The sequence below is a fragment of the Emys orbicularis genome, chromosome 1 (genome assembly GCF_028017835.1).
Source record: "Emys orbicularis isolate rEmyOrb1 chromosome 1, rEmyOrb1.hap1, whole genome shotgun sequence".
In the NCBI taxonomy this organism is placed as follows: Eukaryota; Metazoa; Chordata; order Testudines; family Emydidae; genus Emys; species Emys orbicularis.
The window spans coordinates 91,534,011-91,548,401 of record NC_088683.1 but is presented as its reverse complement, the minus strand read 5'-3'; the positions used below and the strand labels follow the sequence as shown (position 1 = coordinate 91,548,401).

Sequence of the window (14,391 nt, the reverse complement as noted above, 5' to 3'; positions counted from 1 at the left end):
ATTTTTGAATGCAGTTTTTTGTACTTAATTCTACATTTGTAAGTTCAACTTTCACAATAAAGCAATTGCACTACAGTACTTGTATTAGGTGAATTGAAAAATACTATTTCTGTTGTTTTTTCACAGTGCAAATACTTGTAATCAAAAATAAATATAAAGTAAGCACTGTACACTTTGTATTGTGTGTTGTAATTGAAATCAAAGAAAACATCCAAAAATATTTTAATAAATGGTATTCTATTATTGTTTAACAGTGCAATTAATCAAAAATTTTTTAATCGCTTGACAGCCCTACTTTTTAGACAGTCTCCTTCACCCTTTTTTAATATTCGAATGCAATAACAAATATCTTACAGAGCAGAAATGTAGTTTGTTTGACCTGAATAGTAACATCAGAGAAAGGAAAGATCTATTACATCAAGTCCTTCCCTGTGCAAGGGCTGTGTGTAGTCCGTCAAGAGAGGACATGTCATCACTCTTGATCTCAGCCAGTAGCCCTAGCAAGGGCAAGGATTGTGTTTCTTAATAGAAAATCCATGTGATGGCTCAGCTCTGAAGTACTTTCGCTGCAGGTTGTGTCTTGGGTGGGATTTTCTCTCCTTGCAAGTTGTAAGTTTAGGAAAATAATTGTCCAGAAGTTTAGAAGGTCCTTTAACATGTGAGGTGTGATTTGCTCTTAAACTAAAACTACACGTCACACTGCTTGAGCAATGTAAATGAGAATAAGTCCTTTTAGATTAACCAAAACACACTCAAATATATAATAAAACTAAATTAAATGTGTACCAGTTAAACAACAAGTGATTGTTTTTTAAAAAATGAGGGAAAGCATTCAGGCACACTGAGTTAATGCCCCATCTGCACATGTCCCTAGCCAGCTCTTACTTTAGGACAATTGGGTCTTTTTTTGTCAGCCTGTGGTTTCAAGCAACTCAGGCCCAGAATAAAAAGGATTTACTATGTGCATTGGCAGAGTTCTGTGGGAGCTCAGGAGAAGATGCAAGGCTGGAAGTCAGGTTCAAGATTGGCAGAGCCTGCCGGGGAAGTTGCCCAGCATATGGCCACAGAGTGGCTGTTGCTAGTTGATATTCTCAGTCAACTTTTGTGACGACATAAAGCTGTCTCATTCACTCAAAATGTTACATAAAAAATAAAAGGCCTTAATTTGAACAAGGTGATGCTATAAAACATGCAGGCTGCCAGATAAATATGACTGTTACTTTGCATTATAATTAGCGTACATTTTTCTCCTGGAACAATATTATCACATCTGCCATGTATCTCTGAATTTCTTTGCTTTGATAATTGTTTCTTGTATCACATTTCTATATTTGTATAATTTATTGTGTAATGATATCCCCGTTGTTCAGTTGTTTGCTTTTATTTTATTAATCCTGAAAATAATTATTAAGGTTTGTAAATAAATAAAAAGGAAAAGAAGCGAGCAGGAAGAGACAGGAGACTGGAAATTAAATATAATTTCTGTTTCCATTTTCAGCTCAATGTTCGCAGGCTGCACCTCAGAAAATCCAGAGGATAACCACCGGCTCTACTTGCAGATCACTGGTTTCTTAAAGGGTCTTTTCTTTGCTAACACACAGTTTCCCCAGGTAGGCCTTGCCAAAGTGTTTGTTATAGATGAGGCAGCGTATTCCTCTGAATAACAGATTGGGATTTCCATTTGATGTGCCTTTGCTCATATTCCTCAGGATCATCCAAACTGGAATCTTAGGCTTCATTATTTTTTTAATTCCTTCCATTCCAAAGATTAATAAACTCACCATTTAGGGGGCAAGGTTCAATTGTTTTATTTTAGATGCTACAAAAGACATGGGGGCCAAATTTAACTCTTGAATAACTTCGCTGATATCATTGGAGTTGGCTGGCCCAGTGGACAGAAAGTCATTCAGATTGCAGGTTGTTTCCTCCCCCTTTCATCCCACTACTAGACAGGGAGATTGGGTCAGCCCCTGAGCTGCAGAACTTGCATGGGATGTGGGGACCCAAGGGAGTCCCTAAGTAAATCCTGTTTGCTCAACGTCAGCTGTGCCTCTCTGATAGTTGCTGCTACTTCTGCTTCCTAATTTCTGTCACTTGATCATCCATAATACAAAAGATGAGGAAGGAGGGGAAAGAAGAAATAGCTGCAACCAAAATACATATTTTCTTTATTGGCTGTAGCTTGTGGGAGGGTAAAGAAGCATAGCATTTATGTCTGTCTGCATCAGGTAGTCACAATGTGCTCTCCCTTTCCTTTCTTCAAAACAGTGCTATTAGAGTTTGAGTGATTTTTGTCATGAGTCTATCTCACTGCACCCAGACTGGGGAGGATGGGAAGGGGTGGTGAGACATTTAGGTCATGAAGAGACAAGCAGTGGGAATAAGAAATGGAGCTAGAGTGTGAAAGACAAAAAGATTTGTAGCATCAGAGGAAGCTATGGATTAACCTGTAGGCAGTTGACTGAGATTGTTCATAATTCAGCTGGCACAGCCCTCAAGATAAAACCAACGGGCTGTGCACTTTCATTCCTCAGGAATACCAGGTTGTCAGTTAACAGAGAATTAGAAGGGAAGCCAAGGAGAAATCACATTATAATGAATATAAACAGGCAAATTACCCATGGCATCTGATTTAATGTAGATAACAGTACACCTAGGGAATAATACTACAAGGCAAAATACAACCTGCAAGATTTTTGGTTTGAGAGCAGCGATGCAGCTCCACATCCCAGTAGCCACAGACTCTCCACCCTGCCCCTGGCACAGTAGCTCCTGCAGGCACTCCGTTAGCTCAGGAAATTGGGCAATGCTGATGGCATAAAACACTCAGGACGGATGAGCTAGTGTCCTTAAGGTTCATGCATATGACAAAGGTGAGGTGGCAGATATAACTGTAATCAGGGTGCACAATGTGTAGCTGACTGAATAATAAAATACAGCCCCTGGTCACCTTTCCCTCTAACTGTGGCACAAGAACAATACTGATCAGCTGATGGGTTTTATAGCTGGTCAGTACAAACTAATTAGTGCTGCTTCAACCCCTCTCTCAAAGAATGTACAAATTTATGACTGTGACTATTTATACATATATCAAATGCAGCTGCTCTGGACAAGTTTCTGGTCGGGTTCTCAGTGCAGCGAAGGCTCCCCACCTGAAAAAATACTTGTGAGCGAACCAGGCAGAAGAATGGAAAGAACTGTGTACAACACAGTGCAGAAGGGGAGGCCTAAAACTGAGAATGGGAACGTTTAGATTACATGGAAGGGAAATATTTTTAACAGGGAGATCAGTTATGCAATTATATAACTTGTCCAGGGCTGCTGGTTTGAGGCCTTGTTGTAAGAGTTGCTCAACTGCAGATAAGATAAAACATTATTTTAGATCTAGGGTAGAATTTTCAAAACTGTGTTAAGTTAAAGTCAGTGGGTGTTAGGTCCCTAACCTGCTTAGGTGCTTTTGTAAATTCACTTGAAAGCTATCTAGGTGCATAGGTATGTTTGAACATCTAGCCCTTAGGAGCCTAAGTCACACTGAAAGTAAATGGGACTTAGGAACAGAAGTGCTTAAGTCACTTTTGAAAATAGGACTTAAGCTCCTAAATCACTAAGGTGCCTTTAAAAATGTTAACTTCTCCCTCCCCCCCCCAGTCTACAGAATCTTGCACTGGTGCGGTAGGAGGGACTAGATGAACTATGGGTGTGTCTAGACTGTAATGTAAGCTCAGGCTCAAGCCATACCTCCCTTCTGTCTGCACAGAAATGTGTCTGACCCCGGGCCAGCAAGCCCTCAGCATCCATGCCCTAAGATGGGCCCGAGTCCCATCCAAATTGCACCATTTGGCAGCATGGATGCAGTTCGGGCCCCGATCTGCCAAACTCATCCTGAGAGTCTGCCAACGCTGTCCCACAATCCCTTGTTCCTAGCCTTTCTATCCCAAGACTAGCCAATCGACTCCCAGGAAGCAGAAGCAGTCCCCTGGTTCAAGTTCAGCTGCTCAGCATTTAACCCTTCCATTTTATTCTGATTGCTGAAGTACTAAGAGAGTGAACCATCTCCTGCATAAGCTATAGCCACTGAACAGAAGTCCTTGTCAAGCGCACTGCTACCTGGTCATAGGCCCACAATCAGCTTCTGGTAGATCTGTGGTGTGAGGCGAGCAAGATGTTCCACTCCAGTAAGAATCCCAGAAATGACCGTGTATTCCAAGAAATAAGCAGACAGTGCTGGGATTCAGCGGACTGGTGACCGTGAAGGGAGCAGATTAAACGGCTGACGAGTGACTACCGGAAAGCCAGGGATGAGAATGCACACCTCTGGGAACTCCCCATCATCCTGTCTCTTTAACGAGGACTTTGACTGGGTGCTGGGTACTGAGCCCCCAGCAGTTCACGATAGCCTGGTCAGCTGGGATGGCAGCCTTGTGACCCCCCAAATCTAGTATAACACTGGAGGGGAGCCAGCAGACGCGGGATCAGGTGACTGGTGCTCATACCAGTCCCCAAAGAGGTTTTGCCTCCAGAGCAAACACAGCACATTCTGGGTCCATACTCAGAGGAGCTGTTTGATGACACCCTGCGCCCCCCCCCGTAGGAGCAGCCTGCTGTGGAACTGGCAGCAGAAGCAGAAGAGACAGAATGTAGCCCCAGAGCCTGGTAAGTGTTTGGCTCCACGTTTGTTGTTAATATGCCAATCGGAGGGGTTTCTGGGTTATGACCCAGTGCAATTTTTATTACAAGTTGTGGGTAGCTGTATGTGTCCACTAATGGCAAAATGCACGCCAGCATCTTGGCATCAAGATGTAATTCAGCACCACATGGTGAATTCAGAATGGAGACCGGAAAGCGCAAACCATAGTTAAACAAGCATTTAAGATTACATTTTTACTAGTTTCTCACACATTCTTACAGAGATGTGCTGGGATGTTAAAAGTAAGAACCGTCTATTGCTTTCCCTTTTAGTACATCACACTGTACAAATCAGCCACAACACAGCATAGTGAGCCACCTGTAACCAGTAAAACGTATAGGGAAATGTAGTGCATGGGTGATGAAATCAGTGGCCAAAATACGGCAGGAGATTGTATGTAGTCAAGAAATTGCCAGGGAAAGGGGGCTGTCTGTGCAGTTTTATGAGAGTTTGTATTATTGTGTGGGCTTGCATGTAGTCCATGGGTCGATGTAATTAGAATAGGCTGTATCGTAAGCAATAAGAAGGCAGTAATCCATGTGGGTGCTAAATTAGCATCCTGTTGATTCTCCCCATGAATTGTGACCCAATCTCTGATGGTGATAGCTGCAAACTTTTCCTGTAGTAGGAACACCAGATAGGGGAAGAGCATATTTTCCAGGCCCACCTTTATAGGACACCAGCTCACACCACTCATAGATTTGTTGCTCAGTCACCATAAGCTTGAAAATCTGTGGCATACACAGCTGACTTGCCACCAGTGCCATGGACTAGATCAGCAGTTCTCAAACTCTGGGTTGGGACCCCCAAAGTGGGTCGCAAGTCCATTTTAATGGGGTCGCCAGTGCTGGCTTAGACTTGCTGGGGCCCAGGGCCAAAGCCAAACCCCAAGCCCCACTGCCAAAGCCCAAGCCCAAGGGCATCAGCTCTGGGTGGTGGGGCTCAGGTTACAGGCCCCCTGCCTAGGGCTGAAGCCCTTGAGCTTCGTCTTTGGCCCTGGGACGGTGAGGCTCGGGCGGGCTCGGTCCCCCCTCCTGGGATCGTGTAGTAAATTTTGTTGTCAGAATGGGGTCATGGTGCAATGAAGTTTGACTGGACTAGAATGTCTCCTTGCCATTCAGGACCCTGCAGGATTGTTAAGTCCTGCAGAATGTGGAAAGCCTGAAACCACTGACAAACCCCCAAGCTACAGTCGTCCGCATTTTTTAAACATACAGCATTTTAAAATTATACCTCACAATTGTGTGTGTGCCCTTTTCACTCTGTTTAACTGAGTTGTGTCTAGGGAGTTTCTGGGGAACCAAAGCATTCCGCTGAGAATATATTGGAGCTGAGTTTTACAAAGAGATTAATTTTGGCCTTGATATTTCACAGACACTTTTTCTGAGGAAGCACCGAAGCTTTTTTGAAGTACTGAGACGACAGTGTACTGTTTGATGTCTGCTTTCAGGCCCTTCCACCTCTGCAGCCCAGCCACAGTCTAGCAAGCGCCTGGGATTTTGAACAGTCATGAGTGGCAAAAGAGGAAGCATTTCCATGATGAACTTATGGTGGACATCCTGGACAGAGCCAGCCATCAGGACCAATACCAAAGGGAAAAGGATTCACGGCAGACACCAACAGGTTGCAGAGCACAAGGAGAGAATTGCAGCACATGAGGAGAGACTTACAGCACAGTTTGTGGCGCAAGAACGGCCCTTGAGGGAGGAAGATAGAGTGCAGCAGAAAGACCTGTTTGAGAGGCTGCTTGCGCCAATGGCCGCAAGACTTCAGGCTCCTGCCCCACCCACACTATGTCCTTAGTGCCCTCCATGGTACCATGTCCTGCAGACCAGGAATACATTAGATAATATCATGGTTGGATAATATCATGGCCCATGCAACCAGGACTGAATGCTAGTTGGGCAGGACAAATGTACCCCCAGCAGTCCTCCACACTACTGCAGTCCTCCAGCCCCGTGCAGTGGCACCAAGTGCACACTAAACAAGCTGGAAAGGAAAAGGGGAATGGGCAGCTAGGGACACGCAGAAGTAGGGAATGTAATTGTTTGCACTTATTTCACTGTTTTGCACTGTTCCATGTTTGAGTTATGCACTTTATTTTATCACCGGTTTTGATGTTGGTTTATTACTGGTGTTTTAATGGCAGCTGGCCTGCCTGACAATATTGTTTTTTGGTAATACTGCCAAATTCACAAACAAACACTTATTTTATTTTAACGTGTATTTCCATCACTGCATCACATCATATAATGTGTATTTCAAAGAATAAAGACGAAACATAAGACATAGCTGAGAAGTTGTGTTCAAGCACAATTTCTCGCTATATATATTCAGATCAATCCATAAAGAAAATCCACAGTTTATGCCACACAAGCCTCCGTCCCCCGCCCATGTTGTATAAGTAGTCATCTCCTCCACAATTAACCATTCATGACAATCACACACATGCCCATTCATAGCATACAGCAGCCGTACTTCATTTATGTACAAATTGTTATACATAACAATAAATGTACCAGTCTCCCTCTTCCATTGGTCCAGGCAAGTCCATAATGTGGGCTCACACAGCATCCCTGATTTCTATTGCCCGGGTGCATCCTGCTGCAGCTGCGACAGGCGCACCTTCTGGCTGAGTGTACCAGTTCAGCAATCCATTACTGTCATAGGTCCACTCAGTGGCAAATGGCTCACCTTTGGATTCACAGAGATTGTGAAGAGCACAGAAAGGCACAATAATGCAGACAGCATTGATGCCACTGTAAACAGCGCTGGCAGGATTTCAGTCTGCCAAGCACACATTCAACCACCATTCTGCAACTACTGAGTGTAATTAAACCTTCTTTTGCCAAGGCCTTTGAGATCAGGATACAGTTTCATAAGCCAAAGCAAAAGGTGGTACGCGGAATCCCCTACAATAACAGTGGGGACAAATACTCCATAGGACTATGTCATTTGGTGGCAATAGTATCCTGGCCTGTCCATGAAGACAGACTCCCAGGGAAGACCCTAGCATCATTAACTTTTCCGTGCAGCCTACATTGGTGTTCATAAATCAGCCTCTGTGGTCTACAAGGGCTTGCATAACAATGGAGTAGTACCCTTTGTGTTTATGTACTCGTGTGCTTTTTGAGGAAGGCAAAGAAGTCCCTTCAATGGCCCCAGCGCAGTTTGGAAACCCCATTCTCTCAAAACCAGCAGTTACTTCAGGGACATTGTTTATGCCTACTACCTGCCTGATTGCCTCAGAAACCTCTGCCACCACTTTAGTCTCAGTTGACTTCCCAACACCAACCTGGTTAGCAATGGACCTGTAGCAATCTGGGGTAGTCAGCGTCTATATGGTTATAACAACCCACTTCTGGACCAGCATGGTCACCTTCATGCATGTGTCATGACACTGGAGGATCAGGACAAGCTGTTCACTTGCTCCAGAAATGTAGCTTTCTTCATGCAAAAGTTTTGTAGCCATTGCTGGTCATCCCAGGTCCACATGACAATGTGCTCTGAGCAGTCTGTGCTTATGGTCCTGCTCTGAAAATGTCAGTCTACTGAGGGAGCATCAGAGTCATGTGCAGCCTCAGCCAATGTGAGTCTGCCATGTCTGAATTGTCCATATCCTCCAACAGGTGCCTTCGGTCATTCAGAAAACACGACCAAACTGTCCACTACTGTTTCATGGATGCTGTGCCTGTTTCCTGAACCAGGTGAAAGCCCAAGCAGGACACGTTCTTCAAATGCTGATGCCTTCATGTTGCTGGCTCCAGTTGCTAGGGTTGGGGGCGGGTGCAGACCCAAAAGACAGCTTGGCTCGATGAGTTGGCAGGCCATGACAACTTCCTGTAAAGTGCCATGGGAAGGATAGTCATGTTTTCCCACAGTGCACCATGAAGAAGAAGCTCGAGTGACTACAGCTGGGGAGGGTGCTAAGAAGCCTGGGATGGGCTGGTTTGACTTGGGTCTGAATATTGCAGTGTGGTCATGTCTGCACAGGTGTGAGACCCAGGTGCAGCTATTCTAAACCTAGGGTCAGTAGTCACTATGGACACTCAGTACCAGGCTTACAAACACCAAGCCTGTGGGCTTGAGTCCCACAGACCCTGGGCTCACATTGGAGTGTAGACATATGTCAAAAGACCACCAGCTTTTTCACCTCTGCTTCACGGACCTCCTAAGAGGCACTCACTCTCCTTAAGTCTGTCCAGGAGAGGGACTCATCCATCTCTTGAGTTAAGGGAAGTAGGGCCTGATCCTGAGCTACTGAAGTCAGTGGGATCCACAGAGCTAGGTGCCTTAGTCCCACTTTTAGGCACCACTGCGATCCACAGAACCTCGCTCAGCTGCTGTCTATCCCTGTAGGCGCCTACGTTTTTACTCTGGACATGCACACTGCAGCCTCATGCTAGGCACCAGGCTACTGCCCGAGCACAGCTGCCTCACCGTGGTGTCTGGACAGCCAAGCGCCAGGGGAATTCACTGTGACAGGTTGGATCACAGAAACCCCCTTGGGGCTGCCAACTGATATGCCAAGACTACTTCTGCCCCTGCTTTCCCTGCCAGCTTGGGACTCCAGCACCCTGTCTTGTTGAGCCAGACACACCAGTCTGCTCCAACACAGACCCAGGGTCTGAATCATGTGCCCCAAAGCTGCAGACTTAACTGAAAGCAACTTAAGAAGTGTTCTTGCCTTTAATACTCAGATGCCCAACTCCCAATGGGGTTCAAACCCCAAATAAATCCGTTTTACCCTGTATAAAGGTTATACAGGGTAAATTCATAAATTGTTCACCCTCTATAACACTGATAGAGAGATATGCACAGCTATTTGCCCCCCCCCCCAGGTATTAATACATACTCTGGGTTAATTAATAAGTAAAAAGTGATTTTATTAAAAACAGAAAGTAGGATTTAAGTGGTTCCAAGTAATGACAGACAGAACAAAGTGAATTACCAAGCAAAATAAAATAAAACACGCAAGTCTAAGCCTAATACAGTAATAAAACTGAATACAAATAAAATCTCACCCTCAGAGATGTTTCAATAAGTTTCTTTCACAGATGGGACGCCTTCCTAGTCTGGGCACAATCCTTTCCCCTGGTACAGCCCTTGTTCCAGCTCAGGTGGTAGCTAGGGGATTTTCATGACTGCAGCCCTTTTGGGTCTGTTCCACCCACTTATATATCTTTTGCATAAGGCGGGAATCCTTTGTCCCTCTCTGGCTTCTCACCCCTCCTTCTCAATGGAAAAACACCAGGTTAAAGATGGATTCCAGTGCAAGTGGCATGATCACATGTCACTGTAAGACTTCATTACCCACTTGCCAGCATATACGTATACAGGAAGATTTGCAAGTAAAACAGAGACATCTACAGTCAATTGTCCTGGTTAATGGGAGCCATCAAGATTCCAAATCACCATTAATGGCCCACACTTTGCATAACTACAATAGGACCTCAGAGTTATATTTCATATTTCTAGTTTCAGATACAAGAGTGATACATTTATACAAATAGGATGACCACACTCAGTAGATAAGCTTTGTAATGATACCTTACAAGAGACCTTTTGCATGAAGCATATTCCAGTTACATTATATTTACAGCATTAGCATATTTTCATGAAATCATATAGAGTGCAACATCACATTCACAACCTGGGAAATATGGACTTTTGGCTGCCTAAGTTGCCTGCAGGGACCCAATCTGGAAAGCAGCCTCTGAGCACACCTACCAGATTGGGGCCTCAGGCGAGTTCACACAAAACAGGTGGCAGGGGGGGAGGAGAGGAGGGCATCAACCACTGTTATAACTTTGTGGATAGAGTACTTAACCAGGCTCTGTGAGTCGTCTGTCCCCCCCAGTTCAAGTTCCCCCTTCTGAGGGAAGAAGGGTTTTGAACAGGGATTGCCACATTGCACGGGATTGCCATAACCACTTGGCTATGGAGCCATCTTTCTCTAGCCCAATCAAAGTGGAACAACTTCAGCAGGAGAGCTTGAGGGAGACCCACCTCCGACTATTCATAGGCTAGTGGTCAGGGCAGTCTCCTGCTATGTGGCAGATCCCTGTACAAATCCCTTCTCTCTTCAGGCAGAGGTGGGACATGAAGTGGGGGTCTCCCACATCGCAGGTGAGTACCCTATCCACTAAGATGAAGATTGCAAGGGAGCAGTTCCTCCTTCCACCCCACCTTGTTTTGTTTCAGGTCCTGCACCTAGTGTCTAACTTCCCCCAGTTTGTGGATCACTAGCAGAGCTCCGCGTAGCCTAGACTTAGACACCAATCTTCAAGAGAGGGACGGGGCTTAGGATTTATCCCTCTGGTCGGTGTCTCCCATTGGCTAGCTTAGGTAGCTTGCATGCTAGCTTTGTGAATCGCATTCTTAGGTGCCTGTCTCTCCCCATTCAGTGTATAGGTGCCTAGGCACCTAACAGGGCTTTTGGATCACAATGTTGTTCCAGTGATTGCCTAGGCAGTTAAGTGCTAGGCATTGTGACCCCGAGCATTGTAACACCTATGTCCCTTTGTGAATCCTGCCCACAATAACTTGTGGGATGTACTCAGCCCCTCGCAGATTAAGGACCTAAGAGGCGACCATGTGCCCATTGCACTCAGTGAAATCTCTAAATGATGTCAGCTGGACCAGGACTGACCCCTACTTCCTTAGCAATTGGTTGAAACAGAGAGACTGTCTTCAGACAGCCAGCACACTTCTGCTGGCATGTGTCAGTGGCTGACTGAAAAGGGAGGGAGTGCTCACTGTCCCTTTGCTGAAGTATGCAGGTGCCAGATCACCAGGTTTTCTAATGACCACAATCAGCTTCTATCTCCCCCATTACCCTGCTTGTGTTTTCCAGGAAGAGGCTCTTCAGTTTGACTATGAGACCGTGATGCTACAGTGCACGGAGACCTTTGATGATGAAGATTTGTAAATACAGGTGTCTCCGTTAACTAAAACATTACAGAGCATTGCTTGACGTGCCTGGCCCGTGAAAAGATGCTGCACCCGTTTCAGTGAGCTGCTTCAGGGCATGGATGGAGAAACTGTGTTGAAGTGATTTGTTACTGTTTACAGTACATTCCCTCATCAGTGCTTTTGTTATCAGTTAAATTATCAGTTACATAATTTATATGTTAAAATGTTTTAGGTTACAGCTATTTATAAAGTTTTAAAGAAAAGAGATGGTGTAGTGCATCTGTTTTCGTTCGACTGGTTTTGTTTGGGGGGGGGTTGTTTTGTTTTTGTACAGTGGACTTTGCATTTCATCAGCAATAAGGTTTTGTCAGATCTCTCGTTTTTACAAACCAAGGACCAACGCCAAAATCGAAAAGTATTACATGTGCAGAAAAACTTTCATGTCATGTACAAATGGGGGGAGGGTAATGTGTACTGATCTAATATATCAACTTGGCCACTAGTCATGTCTCATATTCTTAGCATTTATGGCCAGAAGGGACCATTAGATTATCTAGTCTGACCTCCTGTGTATCACAGGTCATTAAATTGCACCCACTCACCCCTGTATTGAGCCCACTAATCACATTTGACTAATGTATAATTTGTGTTTGGTCACAAGGCATAAGTTCTAGAAAGGCATCCTGTCTTAATTTGACAACATCAAGAGATGGAGAATCCACCGCTTCCCTTGGTAGTTTGTTCCATGGTTACTTACCCTCACTTAAAAAAATTGTGCCTCATTTCTAACTTGAATTTTTCTGGCTTCAGCTTCCAGTCCTTAGTTTATGTTCTGCCTTTCTCTGCAAGATTAAAGAACCCTTTAGTACCTGGTACTTTCTCCCTGTGCTTATACACTATAACCAAGTCACCTCTCAAGCTTCTTTTTGATCAATTAAACCGATTGAGCTCTTAAGTCTCTCAAGATAAGGCATTTTCTCCAGCCCTCTTAATCATTTTTGTGGCTATTTTCTGCACACACTCAAATTTTTCAGCAGCTTTTTAAAAACGTGGAAACATCTTTTTTTGGAGGGGCTGGGAATGAAGCAGTAAAAAACTGCAGCCAGTGATGGTTGGGATAGTCAGCAATCTCACCTAACGATGAGCTAAAAACAAACAAAAACCAAAACAGGATTGGCCAAATGTGCTCAAGCAATCTCCTCTGTTCATCATTGACAGGTTGCTGAAGAAGAACGATGCATAGAGATCTTCTCCCAAAATAGTGAAGAAATAATTCTCTTTTGCACTTGCAAAGCACCTTTCAGTCAGAGATCTCAAAGTGCTTTACCAACATGTGAATTAATCACCATCCAATTCATACATAACCTAAGGCCCAGAGCAGTTAGGTGACCTTGCCCACAGTAAGTCTATGGCAGAACTGGAAATAAAGCACAGCAGTGCCATCTCCTAGGTCCCTGCTCTAACCAATAGATTAGTAGTTCCCAAACTGTGGCCCTCAGCATGCACAAGGCACATCATAACATGGAGACCCACCCATGGCTCCACCTCTGTCTCTGTGCCCACCCCCACAACTTGGAGTGGCAATGGGCCCCCCCCTTCCAGCAGCATAGGGCCCTTTCCCCCTTCAAGAGGGACAGCAGCTGTGGTCCCCAACTTTCCCTGAAGAGGCAGGGGTGGTAGCATGGGGGGTCCCCAATACCTTAGCAACCAGAGTGCATCAGCCTGGGGGGGTGAGCCAGACCCACTACACACATCTGCCACACATGGTCCTGTCTGCTGGTGTTGGCAGGGGCGTCCCAGAGTAGTGGGGTCTTGGAGTTAACATCCCATTAGGATAAACAGGGCACTCACAACTCTCAGAGCTATTGTTTGAGGCCCTCTGCAAATTCAGGCAGATGTCACTCAGTTCACATTTTTGAGTTTTTCGTTGCAGCCATGAACGCTAAAAATCATTTTTAAAAAAATGAAAGCTGATAGAGTTTACTCCTGGGGGAATTTTGTGCCACTGTACAAATGCAGAATTAATGTCCCCCACAGATCCCCCTGCCCCCTGCAGAATAATTGATCCTGATGGGGAGGCAAAGGGAAGCTGCAATTACACCTTTTGCCCACCAAAGGCTGATGTGGTGCCAGAAGAGAGGACAGCTGGCTATGGGCCAGGACAGGCAACCGCTGCAAGGGAGGGGGCAGAGGCTGCCTTCCTCACAGCACCCTGCCTGCGGGGCCAGATGAGGAGGCATGGGCTATGGGGGGGATGGACTGAGTGGGGCACACGGGACTGCTGGGGGGTCACACAGAGGGGTTCACAAGGACTAGTGGGGGGGCAGACTGAGCAGGGGCACAGGAGCTACTGGCGTGACAACATTGAGCCAGGGCTGAATGGTAGTGGGGGGTGCAGAGCCACATGGGGACAGGGGCAGCAAAGTCTGGCTGATTGAGGGTGCAGGGACACCTGGAGATGGGAGGTGGGGGTGCAGGGCCACATGGGGATAAGGGCAGCTGTGCCTAGCTAAATGGTGAGTGGAGGTGCAGGCACGGACGGGGACGGGGGCAGATGTGCCTGGCTGAATAGGAGAGGCTAGGGGTCAGCCAGAGGCTGCATGGGGGAGGCTCCCCCCACCCCCAAAAAAACCTGTTCCATAGTTCTCCCCCCACACCCACACCCAACAACCATCCAGATTCACTCCCAGGCTCTTTCCCATCAATCACTTCCCTCTCCCTCAGCTCCTCCATTACTCCTGACTCCCCCAAGCCTTTGCACTGCTTCTGAGGGGTGCAGGAAATACGTT

General features: G+C 45.7%; 1 protein-coding gene across 1 annotated transcript in view; it reads left to right on the top strand.

Annotated features, from left to right (window-relative positions):
* The window catches only part of STRA8 (stimulated by retinoic acid 8), a 36,340-nt gene extending 24,722 nt beyond the window's left edge, over positions 1-11,618 (top strand). Inside the window, exons 8-9 of the mRNA XM_065397503.1 lie at positions 1,499-1,610; positions 11,544-11,618. Of these exons, the coding sequence (XP_065253575.1) occupies positions 1,499-1,610; positions 11,544-11,618 (187 nt within the window). The remainder of the gene's footprint in view (positions 1-1,498; positions 1,611-11,543) is intronic.
* Positions 11,619-14,391: the final 2,773 nt, after the last annotated feature.